The 25,713-nt window shown below is 53.4% G+C and overlaps 1 protein-coding gene across 6 annotated transcripts in view; it reads right to left on the bottom strand.

The window, feature by feature from the left end:
• Positions 1-7,338: 7,338 nt before the first annotated feature.
• Positions 7,339-25,713, bottom strand: part of UBE3B (ubiquitin protein ligase E3B) — a 56,313-nt gene continuing 37,938 nt past the window's right edge. For 4 of the 6 annotated variants that reach the window (XM_059893604.1, XM_059893602.1, XM_059893603.1 and 1 more), the window contains 10 exons: positions 25,005-25,124; positions 20,606-20,782; positions 20,370-20,480; positions 18,303-18,440; positions 17,880-17,945; positions 16,004-16,062; positions 13,151-13,333; positions 12,564-12,675; positions 10,408-10,500; positions 7,339-9,538 (listed from right to left, as the gene is read on the bottom strand). In XM_059893604.1, coding sequence (XP_059749587.1) covers positions 9,347-9,538; positions 10,408-10,500; positions 12,564-12,675; positions 13,151-13,333; positions 16,004-16,062; positions 17,880-17,945; positions 18,303-18,440; positions 20,370-20,480; positions 20,606-20,782; positions 25,005-25,124 — 1,251 coding nt within the window. In that variant the 3' untranslated portion in view covers positions 7,339-9,346. The remainder of the gene's footprint in view (positions 9,539-10,407; positions 10,501-12,563; positions 12,676-13,150; positions 13,334-16,003; positions 16,063-17,879; positions 17,946-18,302; positions 18,441-20,369; positions 20,481-20,605; positions 20,783-25,004; positions 25,125-25,713) is intronic. The other 2 variants (XM_059893605.1, XM_059893606.1) reach the window with 2 other exon arrangements.

Below are 25,713 nucleotides of genomic sequence, written 5' to 3' on the forward strand. Positions count from 1 at the left end.
GCTGCTCCCAAGGCACAGACCCTTGGCCCTCGTCTCCGGCCATCTGCAGTGCCCACGTCCCTCCCCAGTGAGCAGGTGCCTTTATTTACGATCACCTTGGAAGGGTCGAGCATCCATATGTTGCTGAGGGTCGTTTATTCTTGTTTATAAAATTTATGGCTTCACCTCGATTACACACTGTCAAAACGGGAAGGATTGGCCCCAAAGTCTCTTGCCGCATGACTGCCTCAGACGTGCGTACATCTGTTAACTCCGTAGGAGCTGTAGAGGGAAATAAGGCTGCCGATAACTCAGAAGCTCGCTGTCCCGTCACGAGGTGTGGGCTACAGGCCTCAAGGAGAGACATCAGGCGCCTACGTGGAAGGGGAGGAGGTCAGGGTCTGCGGGTGGCTGCACGGGGTGCCATCGGGACCCTGGCCTTGCCTGGCAGACGGGCTCTCTCAGGCGCTTTGGGGTGGGGCGTGGAAGGGGAGGAACTTGATTCCTGCAGCCCTCAGGGGTCCGGCTGCAGGACCGGCAGCTGGAGCGAGTTCTAAGCCTGTGGCTCTCCACCTGCAGGTGTCAGCGGGGAGAGAGAAACGCTGACTCCACTGTGGCGGGTGGAGTTAGGTACGACCTCTCAGGAGGGCAATCTGGCAATGCCTATCCAAGTCCTGGAAATGTGCGTCCTTCTGGCCCAGCAATTCCGTGTCTGAGAATTTCTCGGAAGGAAATAGATTCATCAGTGGAGTCATAGGGTTTTTTTTTTTTCTTTTCAGTGCATGCTGCTCATTACAGAGAAAAACTGCAAACAAATGTCCAACAATAGGGAGCTTATTATTAAAGAAGAAATATTTAACAATAAGGGACTGTAGGAAATATCATAAAGCTACTGAAAATGATGGTGCCTTTATATTTATTACTATGGAAAAGTGTTCACAATCTATTAAGTGGGGGAAAAAACCCCGAATTATAAAATGATAGGTATAGAATGATCCAAATCCTGTAAAAGAAACATGAATGTAAATATACCATAGAAAAAAGATGCAAGGATTCATTCCATATGTTAATAATGCTTATCTCTAAATCGTGGGATTACTGGGTGGTTTTTACTTACATTTTTGTTTGGATTTTCTAATTTTTTTTTTACAATGTATTTGGGTTAGATTTGACAGAGGCGTACTTGTATAATAAACATGATTGAAAAAGTGTAAAGAAACTGGCAACTGCTTTCCCTGCCTATAATAAATCATCTACCTCCCTTGGGATGTTTGGAGCCAAGAGAACAGCCCAAGGGGAGGGCGCCCACCAGCAGCCAAAGCCACGGGCCCCTCCAAGAACTAGAAGCCTGGAGAGTGTGTCCTGCATTCGTTCTATTGGAGACAGCTGGCTGTTTGGAGTGCAGCCCCTGTGCAGCCTGAATGTGGACGCTTGGCTTCCATTCTAGGACAACAGCTGAGGGAAGAAAAATGATCACAGCCCCACTGAAGTGCCCCCGGCGGGTAATCACACCAGCTTTTCACAGGATGTTGAGGATGCTGGCATCCTTCTTTCTCCTCCGTTGGTTGCTGCATCTTTAACTTGTACAGAATTTGAGAGTAGACAGTGGACTTTCACATTTAATTATTTTATGAGGTTCTGTCATAAAATAATTTTGTTCTGGATTATCACCCTAACATTACCTGGACAAACTGGCGCCCCATCGGGTAGGGTAATGAATCCTATGTGCCGTAGTCAGCAAGTGGAAAAACCAGCACTCAACCCGGGCTTCCTAGATCAGAATCCAGCTTCCTTTCCCAACTTTATTCTGCTGAGACAGGGCTTATCCCAGGGATGGGCAAGAAATGCCAATTCCAACTGACTGGTAGTGGCTGCCTAAAGGGCTGTGGTAAGGAGCCTGAAGCTGGATCCGATTCAGCAGGAAGGAGTTTGGTAATCCATTAGTAATGTCTGCCATGGCTTTCTAAGGAGGTAATGTAATAAATAATGTGGATTTGATGTTTCTGAATTCCTGGGCCAAATCCCTCACAGATTTCAAAAGGGTGGGGACCTCAGAGGTAGGTATCGGTCTTCAGGCTGCCTAAGGGTTCTCCTAACCCTACAGCTCCCCAAGAGAGCAAACCAGCAGGACAGGGATTTCTCAGGGCTTTGAGACAACACAACAGGGTCACAGATCTTTGAGACCCAAACACTTGTAAGTCTGACTAATTGATCAGTCAGGCCTGATGAGCTCACCAGCAGGATTTAGAATCTGTAATTACATTTCACATTAAAACATGCAAAGTTAAGATTAAAGCCAGTGAGAAGTGGCGTGACACCTCCTGCCCCCAGCCCACCTCCAGCCTCTGCCGCCATCATCCATCCCTCCTCTCCCAGCAAGCGGGTCTCCTAGGGGCAAGGGCTATAGTTCTGGAAGCCGCTTCCTTGGGCTGTTTTCCTCTCAGTTCCCTCTAAGGCTGTTTCCTGCTGTGCTAGGGACCAGGTCCTGCTCCCCTCCCTGCAGTGCTACATTTAGTTGAGGCAAACGCTTTGTTCAGGGGGACATTTTTGGGTCTCTAATTTACAGTGACCTCCAGCTAAAGACCTCTAAGAAAACACCCACACCCGTAATTGAGCAAAGTCGGATCGACTGTCCTGTTGCAACGAGAGAGCGAGCACACAACACAGAGAGCTGCGGGGTGTTTCAGGAACAGGGTGTTAGAAAGGACCTAGAGGATTTGGGCTCGTGTCAGGCGCTTTGGGGAAGGTTCAAGGAAGCAGGGGTAGTTCTATGACAGGGTGTCTTAATAAACCTCTATAAGGAGGGAGGAATGCATGAGGCTAAAGCTGTAATGGAATACACTGGAGGGTCAGACAGGCACAGCCCCCAACCTGTGTGAGGGGTCAGGGGGAGTGACAATATGACAGGGCAGGGCACCCCTTTATCAGGTACACTCCCAAACCCAACCCTGCCTTTTAGCTCTTTAGCTGGGGACCTGCGCTGCTGTGCAAACTGTCACTTCTCCTGGTTTTGCCAGGACTCAGGGAGACTGAGCTCTGGGGTCCTCAGCAAGTCCTTAAAAATGCTGCAAGGCCTTATTTGCAAAGTGGGCGCAATTTTGTCTGTTTCCTTCAGCCCCCGAGAGGGTAGGTGGGACAGGGGACAGCAGCAGACACAGCGGGCTCTGGACAAGGGACAGAACAGCCCCTGGGGCTTCCCTCAAGCTTGGCCCCTTGGCTATAAGGCTCTCCCACCCCTCTTCTGCCTGCTCAAACCAGGTAAGGGCTCTGGAGCGTGGCAGACCTGGGTTCAAACCTTGGCTCTGCCTGGGTTCAAACCTTGGCTCTGCCGTTTACTGACGCTGAGACATCGGACAAGGGGCTTACCATCTCTGAACCTCAGTTTTCCCACCTGTGAAGTGAGCATCCTAGCAGCACCACACTGGAGATAAGTGATGACCGTGTGTGCTCACACATGTCCTCCTTGGATTAGTTACGCCTCTTCCCCCACCCCATATCGAGCTCTGCAGGGCAGGGTGGTGCCCACATTCTTCCCTCTGTACCTCCAGCACCGAGCCCAGCCCAGAGCATAGTAGGTCCTGGCTATCTATCTGTTGGATGAATGGACATGAGCCTGAACTCCCTGGCAGTACGGCTTCCTGGGCCAGCTCCTGGCTGGGACACCTGCCAGCTGCCAGGCCCATCTGGCACCATCTGTAATGGTGACCAAACCATCCAGGCTGCACAGACTCCATGCGGCCCTGCACTGCCCCACTTGGGTGATGGTCCCTTCCCTGGACAGTGTCCCTGGGTGGGCCACAAGCAGGGTGGGGAGTCAGTGGGGCCAGGCCCAGAGGGAAGGCGAAAGGACCATGGAGCCTGACGTCTAGGACAGGTGTCCAGAGCAGCCCAAACTGTCAAGAGGACAAAGTGTCACTGTGTCTCCCCGACCTGTCTCTTTCTGCCTCTAACTTCAGGCTCCCCGGCCTCCCCCTGGAGGCCCCTCTCCTGCAGCCCCCCTGGGTCTGTTTGCACCCAATGACTTCTAGCCCCCTAGGCTTTGCCACCTCCAGCGCCCCTCACGGCATGGGGTGTCCCGCACGGACCGTTCCCTGTGGCGGCAGTGCTCGTAGTGGTGGAAGGGGGACCTCCGTGGTCTCACAGATGCAGGGCCGAATCTCACTTCTGGCACTTTGGAGCTGTGTGTCTCATGCAAGCGAACCCACCTCTCTGAACCTGTGTCCTCATCTGCAGAACAGACCAGCTACACTCTCAGGGCCCAGGGTCCCGGGTCCCCGGGTGGATTAAATGTGACCGCTCGTGCAGAGGGCTGAGCGCAGCGCTGGGCTTGGGCAAAAGCCCGGGGGATGGCAGCTACCGCCACTACATTTATGGCATGACGCTCCCGCTCCCGTCCTTGGTGATAGATGTGTTCTAATTCCCACCGTCCACCACCTCCACACCTTCGGTCTGGCTGCTTCCTCTGCCCCAAATGCCTCCCTTCCCATCTCCAAAGTGGAAACCTCTTTCTAAGTGAAAATGAAAGAACACCTCCTTCACGGCCCCCTCCTGCCTAAACAGATGTGACCCCTCTTCTTTGACCCCCCCCCCCCGCACACTGTTACCATGACGATGCTCTTTAAGGCACGACTCACAATGCCCAGTTCTTGGATAAGAAGAGAGAGGTTGGCGAAGGTGGTCAAAGCTCCCGCCGCCAATGAGTGGCCGGGATGGGCCTGGCACCCGTGTCTGTGACCCCACAGTCCATGTTTCCATCCCAGCTGTTCGTGAGGTTCTCAGGACAGATACTACCATCGCTGGGGTGATTTTACTGATGAGGAAAGAAGGTTCAGGGAGCTGGAAACTTACCCAGGGTCACTCAGCTTTTGATGCCAAGTCCAGGGTCTTAGGCTGATCGCTGGGGCTTGGAGGACAACACTCCAACCCTTGCTCCTCAGTGTGGTCTGCGGTGCAGTGCCCCAGCCACACCGGCTGAAGCAGGATCTCCCTGGGGACTCGTGTGCACGTGAGTGTTTTCGACGCTCTGCTTTGGCTTCCTCTGTGGCCCAGCTTCAGTGGGGTGTCTTCTGCTGTCGCTGGGTGGATCCGGGCAGTCTGGCTTCTAGGTGGAGGGTCTGTAAACTGACAGACCCACCCCAGTCCCCCCAGATTTCCAAGAGCTGAGAAAACCACAAAGGGAATGCAGCTGTGAGTCCTGAGTTGGGGAGATGCCTGGCCTGAGTGCGCGGGGAAGCGCAGAGCTCGGCCAGGGCTCGGGCAGAGGAGGACCTGCACCCCTGGGGCTGGGCTGAGCGTGGAGCCCAGCTCCTCGGGGTCCTGCTGCCGTCAGTGGAAAACAAAGAGGACGCGGACTCCGACTCGTCCTCTGTGGCATGGTGAGTGCTGCTTGCCTACTTAATGGAAGCCCAGGGAAGCAAGGGGCCTCGCCCACAGCCTCCCAGCTGGTGGGAGGCAGAGCTGGAACGCGAACCCAGTTCCAGATGCTCCGAAGCCCTTGCTCTCTCTAGCGTCCTCAGTTAGAGCTGCACTCCACCGGACTCGGGAGTCAGCTGCCACCTGTTAAGCACATGCTTGTAACAAATGTTAACCATCACGATAATTATAACAAGTGGCTGTTTCATTCTGATTCCATGCTCCAAAGGCTGGAGAAAACCGTGGATCCCGTCTGGGCCTCAGAGCAGCCCCTTCTCAGTGTTACTCAAGTGTCACACTGTGTGGGTGTGTGGCTGTGTGCGCGTGTGTTGGCTGGGGGATGGGGGTGCACAAGCCTGGGAACACCTGAGCCAGGATCCTCTGGCTGACATGCTCTTGTGTCCTTTCCTGCTCAGCCCCGCGCCGCAGGCAGTGCGGAGGAGGGCGTGTGCTTCTCCCCACTCCGCAGAAGCTCCACAGAGATCACAGAGGACCCTCCTCCGTGTCATCTCTCGTCATCCTGCTGTCACTGTCGGTAGCACCAGAAGCTACTCTGGAAGCCTGGCCAGGGCCCGACGACCAGGTGCGGGGGCAGCCCGGGTTTCGCAACGTGAAAGGTGAGGAAGGGCAGGAAGAGGGCTGACATCTGAGTGCTGACTCATGCTGGGTGCACATCACGCCACTGAACTCTGGGCACCCCCACGGTGGCACCAGGGCTCCCGGAAGCGCACACAGCCAGGCCGCCCGGTGCGAATTAGAGCAGGAAGTGAGGGACCGGGTTTGCACACGTGCCTCTGTTTCTTGGAAAAGACACCGAATGAACACTTTCCACAGTTCTCCACCAGCTCTTATCAATTTAAGACATTTCCAGGAAATAAGACTTCAGCCTAAGGGGGGCCCTCGGTCTACACGTTAGCCAGGCTTAGAGACAACCTGCCTGTCCGTACCTCTCACAGTTAGCAGCGTGTATCGGCTACATCAGCAGCACAAACATAGGCTGATGGCTTTGCTGGAGTCAGAAACAGTGGTGACCTGTGTTCCACCTAAATATTCTTAGGCACCTGCAAGTTCTATCAGTGTATTGAATTGTCCTCATTTTAATAGTAATGGAAAACACCCCACTTGTTTTTCCTAGTTATAAAGACAAACTTTCTCTTTGCAGTACTAACCTGTAATGAAAAGCCAAAATATCACAGGATAAGGCTTTAGTTTTTTAGGTGGGCGTGTCCCACACTGAAGGCCACTGATGGATGTGGGGGACTCTGCAGAATGTTTTTCCTTTGCAGGATATAAACGCTCTGTGGGAGGGAGCCTGGCATATGCCAATTCCTCTTGGGAGCCCATGTGGCCCAACTGTCAGGCTTTCAAGACCTCTCTCCTGATGCTCAGATCCTCAGGTGCCCCCAGGCCAGGGGAGGCAGCAAGAACTCACGGGAGGAGCTGGAAAGACTGGCAGGGTTGAGATGGGCTTTCTGCTGAGTGTAAACCTGGGCTTGTGTAACAGGAAGAGACAGGGCCGGCGTGTCCTGCACATGCGACCCTCAGTAATGGAGGAAACCCGAATACACCCAGATTAGCGGGAAAATCTTACTTTGAGCACTTTTGAATTATCTGGATTCTTTTCCACGAACACCTGTCACCATTTTACGTTACTGTGGAAGGCGTGTAATCCAGGGTGGAGGCTGCCTGTGGGAAATGCGTGAGAAGGATGGGGCGCACGAAGGGTGCCTACGGGGGCTTTGGCTTTATCTGAAAGGTGACACACTGTCCACCACTGTTGACCCTGGTGAGGCAGTGAGCCCCGGCTGTCTGCTGTATCATCCTCTGTGTCTTCTTCCCACGGTGGGAGCCTGCATGCTCTTTAAGCCCCAGATGCCTCATCTTGAGCTCTCCAGGCACTCGGTTGGAAAGTGCTCCTTCCCGACATAAAAAGCAGAACAAAGCCACTGTGTGCTGAGTACAAATTTAATAAAGCTTTTGTTGTTTTAATCCAAAGTTATCTATGAAAACAAGCTCCACCCCACAACTTTTTAGAGCCATCAAGAGCCATCGAGGTGTCTGTGAACACCACCTAGAAAAGTACAGACTCAGGGTTTCAGATAGTGCAATACTTCCAGCTGTTGAAGTTAAATGAAATTACAAACTACCCCTCCTTGTCAGAAGAACAAAGGCGATGCTGGTGCGTAGGAACCCACTCTCTCTGCATCCCACACTGGCAGACCCCTAGGGAATAAGAATCAAACCTCTTCGTGCAGGTTGACAATCCTTTAGGCACCAGCATAAATGCACCCACCTGCCCAGAGCACAACACGCACGTTTAAAAGGAATTTTCCAAGGAATCGAGTGTTTAAAGATAGTGGCAAGTCCACAGAATCGGAGATTACTGACAAATCTTAATAAGAGTAATAAATTCCTATCTGTCTTTGAATTCCTTGCCGTCTCCCCATCAAGGTAAAACACGTGCTCTGTTTTGTAGAAGCCTGGGGCTCTAACATGGCCAAACTTGGGCCTGGGCAGGACACCGGCACCCGGCTGAAACCCTCTGCCGGAGGCCATGGAGACAGGCCCTGCCCGCTTTGCCGCCAACATGAAGGTTCTTTCTGGAAGGTGTTTTGCTATTTGGAAGAGAGCTGCGAGCCCTCTGCCGGCTCCTGGCCTCTAGGCTGGCTTCAGTCTGGCTGGTGGGGATGCACCGGGAGTGTGGTGAGGTGGGCGAGAGTGGGCGGCTGTCCGCACAGAACACTAACGTGGCTTCTGCCTCAATTCCCTGGATCTAGAGTACACTTCTCGTGATAAAGGTGAAGAATGACGGCAGAAGAGTGCAATGGGCTGGAAGAGAAAACAAAGTGAAAAACCCAAAACCAAAAATCCCGGAGGGCCCGTGAGTCTCCTCAGCCTCGTGAGCCTCCGTCAGTGCAAAGAGCTCCCGGGTTCCCAGGGCTGAGGGAGGACGGGAAACAGACCCACGTTTCTTGGGACTCCTACAATCTACGGAGTAAAGCCACTGCCCAGATGGGACAGGTACCTTCAGTTGGTGTTTGTTCCTCACTAGATGACAAGTGTGGCCAACAAGCAGGGGAAAGGCAGCCGCCCTCCCCAGGAATCAGCAGGCTTCGAGTAACAGCTAGAGCCTTCTGGAAACGGAGCTGCTCTTAAGGACAGATGGGTTTTTTTCTCCCAAACCCGGGATGCCAACGTGAGTGCCCAAGACGGGAGCAAGCCAGAAGGGGCTCCCTGGCAGCCCGGCTGCTGAGGACCCGGAGCATCTGAGGTGAGAACGGGCAGAGGACCGCCACCGAGTGGAACTCGTGGCTCTGAGGTGGGAGCAGCGCCCTGAGCTTCCGGGGCTCCGTGGTCTCACCGGCAGGCACCTCTGCCGCCTGGGAGCAGGTGGGCCTGGCTATCTGGAGAGAGGCTGCTGCGGACGGCACGGAGGCTGAGACTCTGTCGGGTGCATAGAGGCTTGGCGAGGCCTTACCTGAGTAAAGAGTTTTCAGAAACGGAAGGGGAGCATCTCACGTTTGGTCAGCTTCGTGCATTCAGGCCCATGCCCTGAAAACCACTCCGGAGCCTTGGTGTTCCTGGGACTTGTTCATGCATGGCTCGCTCAGAAAGTTAAGGAACAGAAACTCACGAAAAGACCAAATTAACAAAAAGAGAAGCCCCACTGCCATCACAGGCCTCGGCTTCAGGCCACTGTAAAGTAGGAAAGAAGGACCAATGCTGGCGGAATCTGGAGGTTTATTTTCAACACCCCCTTCCTGTTAGTGTCACCTGGAGAGTGCTGGGTAGCTTTGTCACGTGCATCCAAAGTTCTTGAGGCCACAGGGGGGTCTCATGGCTATAGACAGGGTATGGGGGCCACCGTCCCCTGGCACATCAGTCATGCTCCCAGGGGAATGCTGCCTCTTGGGGCTGAGGGTGCCTGGGAGCCCAGAGTCTGCGAGGACGGGAGCTAGGAGAGCTCGAAGCCCGTGTTCATGCTGATGGCGTAGCGCAGCTTCTCCCGCAGGACGCTCTTCTTGCTGTAGTTGGGCAGCTTGAGCAGGTTGAAACAGGTGGAGGAGGTGGGCAGGCGGCCACCTGGCTCCCGCTTGCGGATGGTAAAGAAGCCGCGCAGGACGCTGCCCAGGGTGTCCCCGGTGTCCTGCAAGCACACCCCACAGCCTCAGGTTGGGGGGCGCCTGGGGAGAGGGCTGGACCGGCCCCCTGCGGAGGACAACCAGCCTGGAGAGGTGGGTGCACAGAAGCAAGCACGGCGGAAGCCCGCGTGAAGCAGCACTTGGAAACAGGGCCTCTGGTTTAACTGCTAACCATCGGTAAACCCATGTGCAAAGAGCCGGAACACTGTAAAAATGTTATGGTAACAAACTCCTTCCTGACCTTGCCAGCACTGCGGCCTACGACAGACCGTAACTTGGGGCAGCCTTCCTTAAGTAAGGGGGCTGAGGGTCGTCTAGTGTCACCTAAGAGGAGGGATTGGCGTTGAGGACGGTGGCATCGTGGAAGGCAGCTACACTCAGAGGCCACTGGGTTTTTATGGGGGGTGAGAAACTTATAACAACGGCTACCATCTGAGCACCCACTATGGGTCAGGCTTGTGGCACATAGAACACGATAACCCCTAGGGCGTCCACTCTCCCTCTGCAGAGGAGGGAATGAGGCCGCGTACCCAGGTGGGCACAGCCGGCAGGTGGAGGAGTTGAAGCCTGCGCTTGTCCAATTCCTGAGCCCACGTTCCAACCCCTCTCCCACACTGCCACTCAGACCTGTACCAGCAGCTACGAAAAACGCCCCGCAGGTATTCTTCCCTGAGGGAGTAACGAGAAAGGGACCTCCAGGAGAGCTGAGGCCCCAAAGTGGCCCGCCTGTGCTCCTGGCCCGAGAACCGCGACACCTTCTCACCCGGCCAAGGAGCCCGGCTGCCCACCCCGTGGATATGACTGGGTAAGCGCCCCACCCGGTAGGTGCAGCAGGCACCACCAAGAGGGGCCGGCTCTTCCCCCGCAGCGGTACCTGATCATCCGACACTTCCACACAGCGTATGGAGAAGGGAGGCTTGAGGTAGGCAAATCCCAGGAGAGGGGGCCTGGAGCAGCTGGTCACAAACTGCAACACAAAGCAGGGCTGGGAGTCAGAGTGGGCCTGGCTGACGCCGTCCTCAGGGAGAGACCACTCGACAAGAGCACCGGAGAGGGGAGAGGGGAGAGGGGAGAGGGGAGAGGGGAGAGGGAGAGAGGGGGAGGGGGAGGGGGAGGGGAGAGGGGAGAGGGGAGAGGGGAGAGGGGAGAGGGAGAGGGGAGAGGGGAGAGGGGAGAGGGAGAGGGGAGAGGGGAGAGGGGAGAGGGAGAGGGAGAGGGAGAGGGGGAGGGGAGAGGGGGAGGGGGGAGGGGAGGGGGAGGGGAGGGGGAGAGGGGAGGGGGAGAGGGGGAGGGGGGAGGGGGAGGGGGAGGGGGAGGGGGAGGGGAGGGGGAGGAGGGGAGGGGGAGAGGGAGAGGGGGAGGGGAGGGGAGGAGGGAGGGGAGGGAGGGGAGAGGGGAGAGGGAGAGGGGAGAGGGGAGGGGAGGGAGAGGGAGAGGTGAGAGGGGAGAGGGGAGAGGGGAGAGGGGAGAGGGGAGGGGAGAGAGGGAGAGGGAGAGGGGAGAGGGGAGAGGGAGAGGGGAGAGGGAGAGGGGAGAGGGGAGAGGGAGAGGGGAGAGGGGAGAGGGGAGAGGGGAGAGGGGAGAGAGGGAGAGGGAGAGGGGAGAGGGGAGGGGGAGAGGGGAGAGGGGAGAGGGGAGAGGGGAGAGGGGAGAGGGGAGAGGGAGGAGCCAGCGGGCCCGCTAAGCGTGCTGGGGGAGGCCCGAGCCGAGGGCCGAGGCCAGGGGCACGCACCACACCACCAATCGTGAGCGCTCGCTCTGCACCTGCCTTTCCGCTCGGCTTCTTCGCCACACACAGAGGACGTGCGGGTGGCGCCCTGAGCACGCGTGCCTGCTGGGTTGCCGGGCAGCCCCTGTGAGCTTGCTTCCTAATCTCCTCTCAGCACGCTAACAAAAACCAGGCCTCAGGAGCCAGCGGGGCTGAGGGCAGACCAAGGTACTGGAGGCCCCAAATGGGGCCTGTGGGCAGCCAGCCTCGCTTCCTTGCTACACTCTTGGAATTCCTTGCATTTTCCAGACGGCAGCTCCTGCGTCATTTCCCAAAATGACTAGTCCTGCCTGGACAGAGAGAGGCATCTACCCACCTGGAAATCCAAGTGCTTAACCTGCACAGGGAAGTCCTAAGAAACCATTCGCTTTCTTTAGTTCAACATTAGCCCAGTGCTCTCCCTTCTCTAGGGGATCTAGGGACCTGCTACTTACGACACCGAGCTGTGCTTCAAAACTCCGTGTCAGGCTGAGTGTTTGGGTCTTAAAATAAATATTACCATTTAAACAATGTTATAAATGGTAGTGAGATTCCTGAGACCATCCAAAAAGTTTACGTGTCATGCTTCAAAAACAGTTTTTACAAAAAGTATTGACAAGATATATTACTATCCTAATATCCTGTATTTTCCACCATAAAGACCGCAGCAGCAGCAGATCCTATTTAGAAGCATTTCCACACTGTGCTGTGTCCTCTGTGAACCCGAGCTCAGCTAATCATACCACAGGTGCTGTGTGACTTGACCCGTTTGAAGGATGAGGAAACAGACGCAGGCGAGTCTGTGCCCCTCCCAGTTCAGGCCGATCAGGCCTGCTGCCCGCTGCCAGCCAGAGCTGGTCCAGGGAGGGAGGGGTGGTCAGTCTCCTGGGACAGGAGGAGGATTGGAGGGCAGGGAGAGCCTTGGGGCTCTGCTATCATTATATTTAAAGAAAGTACAGTCACATTCTCTCCTGTACAACAGTTCTGTGGCTTCCCCCTGGCTCTGGGGCTGTCTGCAGCCACAGAAAAGGGCAGGCACAGGACAAGGAACTGCAGGTGTGGTGACAGGCCACCCAGAGACATAAACATGCCTGCTGTGTGGGGCACTGACCACGTGGTTAGGAGAGACCGGCTTTCCTCTTTCTAGGAGAGAGGGGTAAGCAGCTCTACAGGTTGGCAGAGACTGTTATGCCTACAAGAGGCCCTGCTGGAAAAACTGATTCTCTTGAGAATCAACTTCTGGAATTATGTCCCCCTGCACATATAGGTAACATATGAAATACCTTCAGAAACATGGCTCTCTCGTCGGGCGTGAAGTCAGAGGCCAGGATATCCCAGAGCCAGATAATGACCCTGTGACTTCCATGGAAACCACCGTAGTACACTGTGTGCTTCCTGAAAACAATGCAGACAAGGGCTCAACCACACATTCTGACGGGCGCTTACAGACACAGGCAGGCATGGAATTTAGACAAGCGGCACAGCAAACTCTGGCCAGCCTGGGTGACGACAAACTTCTCTTAAGCCAGAGGTTCATGCCTTAGTAACCCCAGGTCCCGGAAGCTCAGTGGGTGGAGCGTTGCATTGTAGGCCCTGTTGTTTCCCAGCAGAAGCCGACAGGAGACCCTGCGCCACTGTTTCCTAGGACTTTGGAGAGCCCCACGGGCCTCAAGCTCTGCTTCTGCTTCTCAGTCTCCAGGCAGACAAGGGCTTGAGCTTTTCTTCCAAAGCAACTCACCCAGAGATCAGGGAGGAGGAGTCCACCTGGAGACAGGACCCTGAAAACTCTCCAAAAGGAACCCAGCAAAGGAGCAGCTTGCTTTCTTGGAGGCCTAAGAATTTTAACCTTGCCCCTGCACTCACTCCTTACTTTAAATCTTCCAGATCGATCTCAGCATTGTCCCCGGAGATGAGTCGCTGTAGCTCAGGGGTCGAGAACATCCGGGTCCACTCAGGTTTGATGATGGAACGGAATCCACTAATGAGGGCAGCTGTCTGGTTCTTGATTTGAGTGTGCATTCGAAAGTGGGCCATCAGATGGATGTAGCTAATTCTGTTGCCAACAAGGGAAAACAACGGAAATTAACAGGACAGGGTGGGCGGTTGCTGATGGGCTGAAAGATTGAGTCCAGTCAGTTCTGAATCATTTTACAAAAACACAAATAGCACCAGAGCACTTCACCAGAACAACGGCGATGAGGATGACAGCCCTCCTGAACGGCCCACGGTGTGCCACTGTGAAAGCGTTAGTGTCAAGGGCGTCACCCCATGCACTCCTCCCAAAAGCCAGTGGGTCAGACGTTGGGGTAACCTCACTGTCAAGAATCAAAGTGAGACATTCTCCAGCTAAGGAGAGGGCCCTTCTTTAGGACAAAGGGACTTTTATTTAACTTCATCCTTTTGGACATAAACCAATTAAGATACTGTTCAGTCCTCCAGAGAAAAACTGTTTCATGTTGAAACTCAACCAAAACCTTGCTGGACTGGACAAGGAGTCTAGGCCATGAGAAGGTAAGGCTGCAGAAAGCTTTAACCACATGCAGCTGGCTGACAATTAGGCTTAACAAGGAAGTTGGAGCACTAACGACGGTTCCAAGCAGCCGGTCTTCCAGGTCTGCTTTCACCAACACAAGTAGTTCATCTGCAGCTGCACGGCACAATGCAATGCTTCCGCCCAGGTGAAATCCCTTTTCACAGGCTTGCCAGCATTGCTGATTTCTTAGCAAACCATTTACTCAGATGAAAGAATGTGAGCCCAGCCCAGGTGTTAGTACAGTCCAAATAAATCTGTTTTACCCCACGATGCTCAGATCTGAGTTACTGACCTGGAAAATATGCCTATTTAAAAAAAGCTTCCAGTGGTAAGCTTGCACACTGATATACTTAAATATGATTTTTTTTTTCTATCACTGCTATTCCTTTCATGTACTCGTTGAAGCAGGTGACTAATACTGTTCCATTTTACCAAAAGAGGGAGGGAGCCTCGGAGACTTTCCCATCGAACACCCAGGAAGTGCAAGCTCAAGTATCACTCTGCAGGAGCAGGTCCTGGTGATGTCAGGCCTTTTAAGAGTCTGCAGAGGGGCTTCCCTGGTGGCGCAGTGGTTGAGAACCTGCCTGCCAATGCAGGGGACACGGGTTCGAGCCCTGGTCTGGGAAGATCCCATATGCCGCAGAGCAACTAGGCCCGTGAGCCACAGTTACTGAGCCTGCGCGTCTGGAGCCTGTGCTCCGCAACAAGAGAGGCCGCGATAATGAGAGGCCCGCGCACCGCGATGAAGAGTGGCCCCCACTTGCCACAACTAGAGAAAGCCCTCGCACAGAAACGAAGACCCAACACAGCCATAAATAAATAAATAAATAAAATAAATAAACCCAAAAGTTAAAAAAAAAAAGAGTCTGCAGAACTGAACGTCCTTGCCCTTATACTGAGGTTTTATGCTAAGAACATGTAAGAGTTTGTGAAATGACTTTCCAGGTAGGTTTCCAGGCAGGACAGGAACCTCACTCCAACCCAGGCTGCATCAACCCACCTCCCCTGGCTGCTGTACATACGGCTCCTACCATCATCCCCGTGCCATGCCTGGCAAAACAGGGCCCATCTGAGGGTAACATACCTGATGATGGTGACATCACTGCTTTCATTTATTAAGGGCCTCCTTTGAGCCAGACATCCTGGAAGGTACTTTACACGCGTTCTCATGTGAAACCCTCTGAAGGGATGATTCCAGGCACACGGTGGGCAGGCTCAGGACCCACCCTGCTCTCTGACACCCCCAGGCAGCTTCCACCCACCCTGTGGCCCCTGTTCTTTCTCGGCTGTCACTCTAAGGCCCCATGGCCAAGAGTCAAAATGGGTGTATTTCAATCATGATGAGAATTGGGTCTGCTCTCCTGACTATTCTGACAGTCTAAATAAAAGCTCCCCGAGCGCGTGGACTGACTGATCCGACCTGAGAGGGACATGATGCTTGGGGACAGCATCTGATCCAAATGACTCACCGGGTAGGACTAAGCTCTCACCTGTCACTGAAGAGAGTGATGCTCAGATTAACAGTTCAGATGTTCAGCTGAGCCTAGTGGCAGGAGACTGACAGATTGACAAAAGGGCCAGTATCTACTCCTTGAGCCGGGTCCTACTGTTTAATTAGGTGAGTACAGGGCTGGGTGGAGACACGCATGGAGGGGCTTTGCTCTGAGGGACCATTTATGATAGATTCCTAAAAGCCTGTTATCTGTGACAAGGGCTGCTGGGCCTCAGGGTCTCCCCACGTCTGAGGACCTGTCTGCTGCATCTGAATTCATCACTGTGTCTTCTCAAGAACAGTGTTTTTGTACAACTGCCACACACCCTCATTCCGAAATGATCTGCCCCTCCAAGGAGTCTTTCCGCCTCCGTGCCCTCTGGGTTCAGGACTTCGTGCCCGACCGGCTCAGAATCCATCTGTCTGCATCTAGAGCCGTCATTAAATTCCTAGGAACACCACGGCCTGGGTGCCTCTGACCTTAGAAGTGCTATTGCAAAATATAAATTGTCAATTCTTATTTTGCAAATCGAATTTAATACGATTTCGGCCTATGAACTGTAACCAGGAAATTCCATTATGATATTTACGGCCTCTTTCTACTTCAATTTATCTTACTAAATTCTCCAAGTAAGCCCAGACGGCCAGAATGAAGTCTTTTCAAGTGGTGACCTTAAAAATCTAATTGCCATACTCACTTATTTTCATTTGTAACAGGAATGGTCTTCCCTCCAGGAATCAGTTCATGGCAAACAAGCTGGGGGAGAGGAAGGGGAACAATTACTCAAGAGAATTCTAATGAGAAAATAAAGCTTCCTGAAGATGAAAGGGCCTGATGCCGACATCCATAATAACGAAAGAGGAAGATGAGACATGTTTGGCAACAATCATTTTCACAAAAAGCCAGGGCTTAAGTATCAACAAGCCGGCCCTGCATGATCAATATGACAGGTTCCTTCTCATCTGATCCTCGTTCAAACGTGTGTATTAAGGCTCCGGGGTGTCGTGGAAGGGAACGTGTCAGCAGTGAAGAGCGCAGGAGGGCGGATAAATAAACACTGGTACAACCACACCTTGGAATACCGTGGCGCTATTAAAAACTATGATGAAAAAGTACATTTCTTGAAAAGGTGGGGGGAAAGAGCAGATTATATAACAGCAGGCAAGGTATGCAAAAAATTATATATGTGCCCAGGGAGAAAAAGCCTCAGGCCACATGTTAACAGTGGCGCTCTCCAGGCACCAGCACTATAGGTGGTTTTCACTTTCACCTTTATGCTTTTATTGTAGCCGAATTTTTGGTTAGAAGTTTGCACTATTTTTATAGTCAGGACAGAAAATTAAGAATATCGGGAAGAAGTCTCAAAATCTGATTAAAGATTCAAAAACGCTATAGAATCAACTGCTTTCCTCAACTTCAAGAAGTCTTGTGGGTCGCCTAAAAATCAAAGAATGGATCATTTCAAAGCTAATTTTAATAGAAATTCTACTAACATAATATACTGTAACTCTAGAGACCTGGAAAGGAGTAACGGTGCCCTCTAGTCCCACTGCTATCAACATCTCGGGGCTGACGCCGCAGGAGTTAAAGCTGGATGGCCCTTAGGAATGCCCAGCCTGGTGTTTCCCACAATAGGTTCCAGGGAACTCCTGGTCTGTGCACCACTACCTGGAGAATCTCTCTGTGAGGTGGTGTGCCCTCCCTGAAAGAGGAGTCCTGTGACCACGTGAGCTGGGGAAGGTTGGGGTAACACAACCACAGCAGGCTTCTTTCTCATGGGCTTCTTAGGGCCCCATGTGCCAGCGTGCTCAGCGGCTCTTCAGGAGGAGGACAGGGCGTGCGGTCTAGAGGGCGTCTGGTGACACTCGTCCCAGCAAGGACTCATTCGGCAAGTGGCATTTGTTGAGATAAGGAAAGTGTGGCTCAGGGAGACTGAGTGACCTCGCCGAGGCCCTGGGAAGCCGGCCCTGTACTACGAGCTCCAGAGCAGCCCTAACACCACGTGCACACTGGGGCTCATGCAGGGGTCCGGGGGTGCAAATGGAGGGGCTGGGAGCCCTGCAAGGAAAATCAGGGCAGAGAAAGTCTGGGGGAAGCCCCTCTGCTGCCATGACTTCAAGGGTCTTTTTTCCCTGCTCCGCTCTCCATGCCGAGGCGGAGCAAGGACAGGATTCTGTTAGAGGCACGCCCTGTCAGGTGGTTTCTTCCCCGTGTCTCAGTCATGATCCTCTGGAACAGCTAATCCTCACCATGGTAACGAAAAGCAGTGTACAAAGTAGGAGTCACGGCTTCCATCAGAAATGACCCCAAAGTGCCCTGGAAGCAGAGCAGGGTCTCTGTGGGAGCTCTCTGGGTGGCGAGCAGGCCAAGGCCAGGTCAGCTGGGAAGGGGAGGGGAGCGCCCTCCCTCCTGGCAGGGTAGCAAAGGGGCTGGGGAGGCAGAGGAGAAGGGTGGACAGACAGACAGACAGAGCCCCAGTCTGTGGGTCTCCTGGGGAAAACACCCAGAGTAGGGCAGGTCTTAGGAAGCCAAAGGAGGGAGGCGGAAGAAGGTTCGGCCAGAGGCCCACCTACCTGACCCATGACATCCTCATCATATGACAGTGTCAGGCCCAAGTCAGCAATGTCCCCATCGTACCGCTAAAGCAGCAGAGAAAGGGACAATGTAGAGGCCAAGGAGTGCTACATCCTTGAAGGTTTTAACACTCCCTGCCTATGACATCGGCTTGGGCAGCTACCACTATGGCTGCCGCATAACTTGAAACAAAGGAAAAGGCCACTCATCACCTGGAGGAAGGAGGCTGTGGGCATCAGTCCCGGGAGGAAGTGCCCAGCAGGGGACAGGAGGCCCTGCAGTGGCTAAGGAGTGCGCCACTTCCCCACAGCAGGAAACCCCACTCCACCCCATGACGACGGGGTACAGCTGAACCCCACGGGGCGTCACTTGGCTGAGTTCACACCGGCACTCAGCTAAGCCGTGCCGCCTTCCACACTGACCTTAATGGAAGTGAGGTTTTTATAGAACTCGGAGTCCAGAGAAGGCAGTTCATCCACAGAGCTGTAGAAGACACTGTGGTGGTGCCCGAGCAGCTGGCTCAGGAAGAAGGATGCAAAGGGCACGTCCACCACAATCCCCTGCCAGAGAGGAGACAGGAGCTGCCACCTGCCGCCCAGAAGCCCGTCTCGGTGATCTCATCCGGGGCGGCTCGGGCTGCAGACGGGGCTCCGAGGGCGCCAATGACATCTCTAGACCTCCTAAATTTTCAATCTGGAGAGCAATACCTCCCTACCACCTAAACACAGTTGAGCGCCTCCTGGGGACATTACCACCTAGTGGTTAAGGGCCCAGGCTTTGCAGCTGCACAGCTCAGGGATCACATCCCAGCTCCGCTGCTGCTAGGCCACGGGGCATTGGCTTTATCATCCGTAAATGGGGACCAGAGCAGCCTCAGTTTTAAGGGTTAAACGAGCAAGGTGGGGAAAGTTTCCAGGAGGAAGGGATAGCTGAGCAGGCCTTCAGTACAAGGCTCACAGGTGCCCTCCAGGGCTGGAACAGAGGTCTGTCTGGCCCCAGCACGGGGTGTGAAGGAGGGGGTGAGCGAGAAGGCCAGGGAGGCAAACAGGGCAGATCAGGAAGAGCTCATAAGCCTCCTGGAGTCTGGATTCTATCCGGAGGGCAGCAGGCAGCCCTGGGAGGGCTCTCCGCACGGCTAATTCCTGTGGGGAACGGCCTGGAGGCAGGGACACGCAGGGACACAGCCCGGAAGCCCTTGCACGACGCCAGGAACTTCAGACAGACTGCACTGGGTGGAGAGAGGTGTGCGGGCTGCAGAGACTGAGAAGGGAGAGCCAATCAAACCCCACGACAGGCCTGTACTGAGGACGAGGGTGAGGTGAGTTAACACAGGCCACTCCTCATCAGGACCCACGAGGTCCTTATTGCCGGAGAGGGAGGAGACGGAGACTAGGCCCAGGAAGTGGGGGAGGACATTTACAAAGCGAGGAAGTGGTGTTTTTCAGCTGGCCCAGCCTCTCCTGGGTCTCATCACAGCTACACGTTCAAAGGAAAAACACGGCATATGCCCAGGCAGGGCCTCATGGGTTTTTTTTGTTCTTTTGTTTTGTTTTGTTTTTTTTGTAAAAAAGGAGAATCAACTGAGAAATTGTCTCCATTTTGCAGATGTGGAAACAGAAGCACAGAGAATGAGCCCAGGCCACCCAACCAGTCCAGGGCAGGAGGAGGCCTGGAGGGTACTTGGACTCAGATGGGGCACCTGACATCATCACAGCAAGGGCTGAGGCCGTGGACCGGGGCTGTTTACACAGAGAGAACGATGGACTAGTCAAGAGTCACAGTATGTTCACCCCACATGACCTCCTCTCTCAGCCTGGCCCGCTATAGCTTCTTTGCCTCTGGAAGGCATCCTGGCCTCCCTGGGCTTTGTGATGGGTGTGACACGAGCACTACTCAGGTGGCGGCCGCTGGGGGTGAGGCAGGGTGGGGAGGGACTGGTCCCCTGCGGCTCTGGAGTCCGCTGTGAGGCCACAGGGACAGGCTGCTGATGAGCTCAAGCTGGAGCTTTACTTCCTTCCTGGGGAGCAGGGTCCTAAGGGCAGAGGGTAAAGTGCCACCTGGAAGCAGTCCTGCCAGTTGGTGGGCTCTCAGGGGAGAGGGACCAGGAGCCGGGAGGGCGCGCCCAGAGCCTGCGGAAGGCCCCACCACCCCGACCCCACGACAGCGGGAGCAGAAGCTTAGACACCCTTCCTCCTAATAACAGTGAGGATGGCAGCTCCGACGTCCCTCGTGACCAGCTGCCTGCCACCATGGGAGATGTTTACCTTATTACCTCATTGACCACCTACAGCAAGCCCGTAACGTAGCTCTGCTGTCGCCCTTCCCTGACACCAACACGGCTGGCGCTGGCTCCTGTCCCCCTCTCCTCGCCTTTATCCTTGTGACAGGTAGTTGCCACTGTGTACCTGGTCACTTACATGTATACGAAGCCCGCGGTACTTAGAACATTTTATTTTCCATTCCTGTTCACTGGTTCTTAACGTGCCTACCTCATACACAGCTTTCCCCAGCATCTTGCCCACAAACTCAAAGAGCTGCAGGTAATTCTCATGAATGTAGGACGTGGGCGAAGGGTAGAGTCTCTCGTCCCCACTGGTTGTCTGCAAGGCAAAAGGACGGGTAAGGACAGGGAAGTTAAATGCCTTGCAACGAGCAAGGCCTTCACTTCTCATCTGTCACCTCGAATCTGGCTGCCGTCAACCACGCTCTCGTGCCCTTTAAATACCTTGAACAGGTTGAGTGCCGGGTCAAACACCCTCTTGATGATCTCTTCCAAGAACTCCTTGAAAACGCCATCTTGATCAATCCCTGCCTCGTCCACCCCGAGGTCATTGACAAACTTCACGCGGATGACGCCCTTCATGGCGTGCTGGGAGAGCTGCCGAAGTTGCTCGTAGCCATCCTGCCAAGGGCAGAATTATAGCCCATTAGGAACCCAAGGCCCCCTTGCATAATTCAGGGCTCCCTGCTCAAAGCTCCCTCTCCCCTGTAGGAAGCCTTCCCAGTGTAATTACTAAATGTGTCAGGACGCACAGGTGCGTGAGGAGAGCCAGCAGTTTTCACCTGCTTCTAGATGAGAGCCTGTTAAAAGAAAAATTCATTTTGGGGATGTGACTTTACCACTCTTTGGCAAGGGGAGACTGCTCTCAGGAAGATGCAGAGCAGTGAGATGGAGAGATTAGACAAGATGAGTCACGACAAGCTCTCGGTCATCAGACAGGACGGAAGACACTGAGACAAGATGAAAGCTGTAAGATGAAAAATCATAGTAGCCCCCCACCACTCAGCTCCTGGTAACTTTCCCCAGATCATGAAAGGCTGGGAGTCATGCTGGGAATTTAGGTTATTTCCTGAGGGCGCTGGGGAGCCACGGAAGAGTTTAGGCAGAGAGTCACATGGCTGGCTTTCTGTCTTAGGAAGATCTTTCTGTTGGAAGGAAAGCAGAGGGATGGCAGGAAGCAGGGAGATGGGTGTCAGGAGTGCTGCTGGGCCTGGAGGAGGGCAGAAGCAGTGGAAAGAGAGGCCTCAGCACCTCCGGCTTGTGGTCGGCTCCCTTGAGACACACAGCCACTGGGCATGTCTCCCTGTCCAGAAAGCTAGGACAAGACTCTGGAGCTCTCCTGCTAAATCATCGTGCACAGTCTACCTCTTGATTCTGATCTGTCGAGGCCTTCCTGGCTCCAGAGCCTGTCCTCAAATGTATTCCTGGCAGGTGGGTGCTGACGGGCAAGCTGCTTAGGCTTTCATTTCAGAGCAGTGATTATAAAAAACCGTGCTTAGAACACGATTGGGCCCAGGGAGGAGTACTTTGGCCCAGCCTGAGAGGCCCCATAACCAGGGTCAAACCGATGTCTTTAGATACTGTCACAGAATAGGTTACAAATCAGCTGCCACGTCCTATTGTGGCCACCCCACATTCCTCCCCTCAGGCACAAGTACAGTGCTCTGAGATGCTCTGTTGACATCAGACAGGCCATCTCCACAGCACCCACTCACCTGCCAGTCTGGTTCCTTGTCACAAAGCAAATGAGGCCAGTATGGCAAGACCTGTTTTGGGGAACCCTTGCTGCCTTCCTGCCGATGTTTTCCTTGTGCTCACCTACTGATGCAAAGGCCTGTGCCATGGTGGCTACCCATCTCATTTAGGAGTTAGGTTCCGAAGTTAGTGAGCAGAGAAAAAAAACTACCTCTGAAATCCCCTAAGTCACCTGAAGGAATAAGAACATGGTTTTGAGTGTACAATCCTGAAAAGTACATATTTTATGCACATGAAATATGAAAATCATTAAGTTAGACGAAAAGGAGAGAAAAACAGGGAGTCACCAGGCAGCTGCTGCAGCATTTCAATCATTCTGCCTAAATGTAAGGTAATTATCTTGGCACTGAGTGGGGACGGGGAGAGAATTCTAACATGCCCCTGCCTGCTGGACTTCCTCCATTCTGCTTTAAAATGATGCTTCCCTAACCTTAGCACGTGTTAGGAGGTATGTCAGTGTCATGCAGATTAAACGAGATGGTCTATGTGAAAGCTCTTAGCAAGTGGTCAAGCTCATGGCAGGTGCTCCAGGAATGTTTGCTGGACTCAAATCTCAGTTTTGCTGGATCAGCCCCACTTTACCCTCCCTTTGAAACCCTGTAGAGAGGAATTTGCTGCCCACCTCCTCTGACATACTTCCTGTTGCACCCCACTGCCCTCTCTGGAGGATTCTGTATCTGTGCCCCGGGGGAAGGTGAGAGGGGGACTGGGCGTTCCTCTTCTCTTCTGCATCTCAAACAGCGGATGCACAGAACACTGACGGGGGACGGGAGAACCGGCTTCCAGGTCCAGCTCTGTCACTGACACCTGAGTGACCCTGAATTCCTCTGGCCTCAGTCCTGCCTTTGACGGGGTGAGGGGAAAGGGATGAGCAAGGGTGTGTCCACGGCTCCTTCTAGTTCTGCAATGCTGGTGTTCTGGCCCCCGTTCACCCCCTGTGAGGAGAGGCCTTCCTGCAGGACTTTGGACCATCACCTGGAAGCCTAATACACAAGCCTCACCTTCAGTACAAACCATAAAAAAGGGGACAGAATAAAAGCCCAGGATATCATGGGTCAAATATCGGCTTTTTGATGCCCCCTTGTGTCCTAATCAAGCAAAGGCCACTGGGCTCTCAAGTTCTGATAACCAAACCACTGAATCGTGAGAACTGGGGTAACTGAATCAATGACCCTCTCTCCTTCCTAATTCAGTATGAACACCAGTGATCAATTTCATGACAGGATGTATCCCAATGGAACGTAAAGACGAAAACGGACTTTGCCTAAAATCTAAGACAGACATCCTTCCTTTGACGTCCCTGAGGGATGTGTTTAAAAAAGCTGGCCTAGGGTAAGCGGGTGTCTGGTAAATCTCCCAGTGACACTTGAGGAGGGTGTCGGGGATTCTGTCACTCTCAGGAGACACCACAGTTTCCACCACCCAGACTCCCCGTTGTGCTGGCCACATGGGAGTGGGTATGACGGGCGGTGGGATGGAGGAGTTTAAGAGACAGGAAAGGTGCATCTGGGTCCAACAAAGAAAGTGCTGGAGAAGTGAGTTCCTACAACACAACTGGGCTTTTTTTCTTTGAGTCAAAGCAGAGGTTGCAAACTGGTGGCCAGCAAGTTGAATCTGATGGGCAGACAGGTGTTATCTGACCTTCCAGGTACTTTACAAAAACTGACTAGTTCACAACACAAAGGATCTGTGGATTTCACACAAAACCCTAAATTTTGGTCTTTTCTTAACAAGCCGGAGCATTATAGAGCCCAAATCTCCACAAGGCAATACTCAGGTGGCCTCTTTTAGAGGCACGTGCTCTCCACCTGCCTACCCTCTCCTGCGCCCCAACACTGAGGCTGGTTGTCAGTTGTCATTTATCAACTCACTCGTGAGGTCAGTCCAAGGGCTGTGTTTCAAGAAAAACGGGAGCAAGCAGTGGAAGTGGAGAATATTTCTATTCGTTTAGCATGCAAACAAAATGCCCCTGTGCCGAGACACTCTCAGCCAGCGTTACTCATCTCCATGACTGGCAGGGCCCCTGGGGGCACTTACATTTCTTATCCCTACTTTTGAGAATGTCAAAATCATCTGTTCACCACCTGCTGCCTTTCCCCGGCAGCTGTCAGTGTCAATCACCAGTGGTCAGAGAACTTAAACAAGTTCTCCAGGAGCGACAAACACGGCACAGATGCCCCGAGGCAGAAATGAGACTGCGTGGGGAGGAAGGGCTGCTGCCGACGCCGTTTGCTGGCGGCTGGCGATGCGGCCCCGTGCTGTCCTGGGATCCCCTGACTGTTCTACGCTGCAGAACATGCCGATGAGGAACTGTGGCTGGAGTGTGATGAAAGGCAAGAGAGCAAGCATGGGCAAATCAACGAAGCCAAGCCGCTCCTGGGAATGGGGACATGGGGCTCAATCACCACACGTGCACATACACTGCACAACGCCGGAGGAGCGTGTGGTAGGCACGATGCAGACACTGCAGGTGCGTGCATTTATTATGACAATGTTCAGGGTCTTGTTCCAGCAAAATCAACGTATCATGACAACTTCCTGACATACGGAGGACAGTGTCCTGAGGACAGGCACCTATTTCAAAGTCACACAAAGTCGCTGCATGGGAGGAACCCTGGACGCTGGGTTTGGCGTAAGTGGGCCACTTCACGTGCATCTCCTAAGTTTATGTCCAAAAAGAACGTGTAGCTCTGTGATCGATGTATTTCCCAGAATGGCTCAGTAACTTAACACCCGCACTCCAGCCTCCACACTCACAGCTGGGCGGCTGGGCAAAGCGCTTGCCAGGACAGACAGAGTCTGCACAGATATAAGCGTGTCTGTCCTCATTTCAGAGGCACAGAGTGTTGGCCGCTCTCATCTTGTGGGGTAAAGGGAGGGAAACGCTGCGCTGGGGTCTCCAGAACTGAGGGCGTGTTTAATCAAGCAGTGCTCAGAGCAGCTGGCAGGACAAACAGGCCCTTCCTGCACCCACAGCCCTGGCTGCAGTGTCATTAGATCAAGGAGTGATAAGCACAGTTCAGAGGCAACAGGTCACCCACCAGAAACCCTACAGTTTACAGAGAGCACCCTGCAGCAGGCTTCTCACCTCCAACATCCGGGACCGGCGGATGGTGATGTGAGTGACATGAGGGGATGCGGAGCTGGTTTCCACAAGCCCCAGTTTCTCCTTCTCCTTGGTCACCATGTTTCGGAACAGGAGAACTCTCTGAAATGAGCAAAGGTGAGACCGATAAAGGGGTCAGCAACTGAGGATCCCCTAAAACACACTGTACAAAATTAATGAAATGGAAGCACGTGAGAGGCTCCCAGAATGGGACGCTCTGATGTGTGCTACAGGTTAGAAGTGTTTTGTGAGGACAGTAAACATCCCCCAAACGCTCTTGGGAATTAGAAATATAGCTGAATACATGCCAAGGGGAAAGGTTCCAGAAAGAGTGGTCTGGCTGCAGCCAGAGCCCAGCTAAGAACAGTCTGGGAGAAAAATCATTCTCCTTGTTCCGTCAATAATCCTCCGTAAAAACCTTGCGGCAGCACGCGTTACAGAGGGTGCTTTATATAGCCGTGCCTGCTTTAGAGGAAATCAATAGCATGAATTTAAAACACAGAAGCATTTCAAAGATATATATTTTTTACTGTCAGAAATGTGTAAATGACCCTACAGTATAAAGGTCCCTGACCTTTACACCTGCCTCCTCTGTGTCCTCAAGCACATCGCAGTCCCACCAGTAATATTTCTCAAGTATCATTTAAATAGAACCCTCTCGCATTCTCAAGACTCTGATAGGCCCCTTTAG

This window comes from Balaenoptera ricei, chromosome 14 (genome assembly GCF_028023285.1).
Source record: "Balaenoptera ricei isolate mBalRic1 chromosome 14, mBalRic1.hap2, whole genome shotgun sequence".
Taxonomy (NCBI): Eukaryota; Metazoa; Chordata; class Mammalia; order Artiodactyla; family Balaenopteridae; genus Balaenoptera; species Balaenoptera ricei.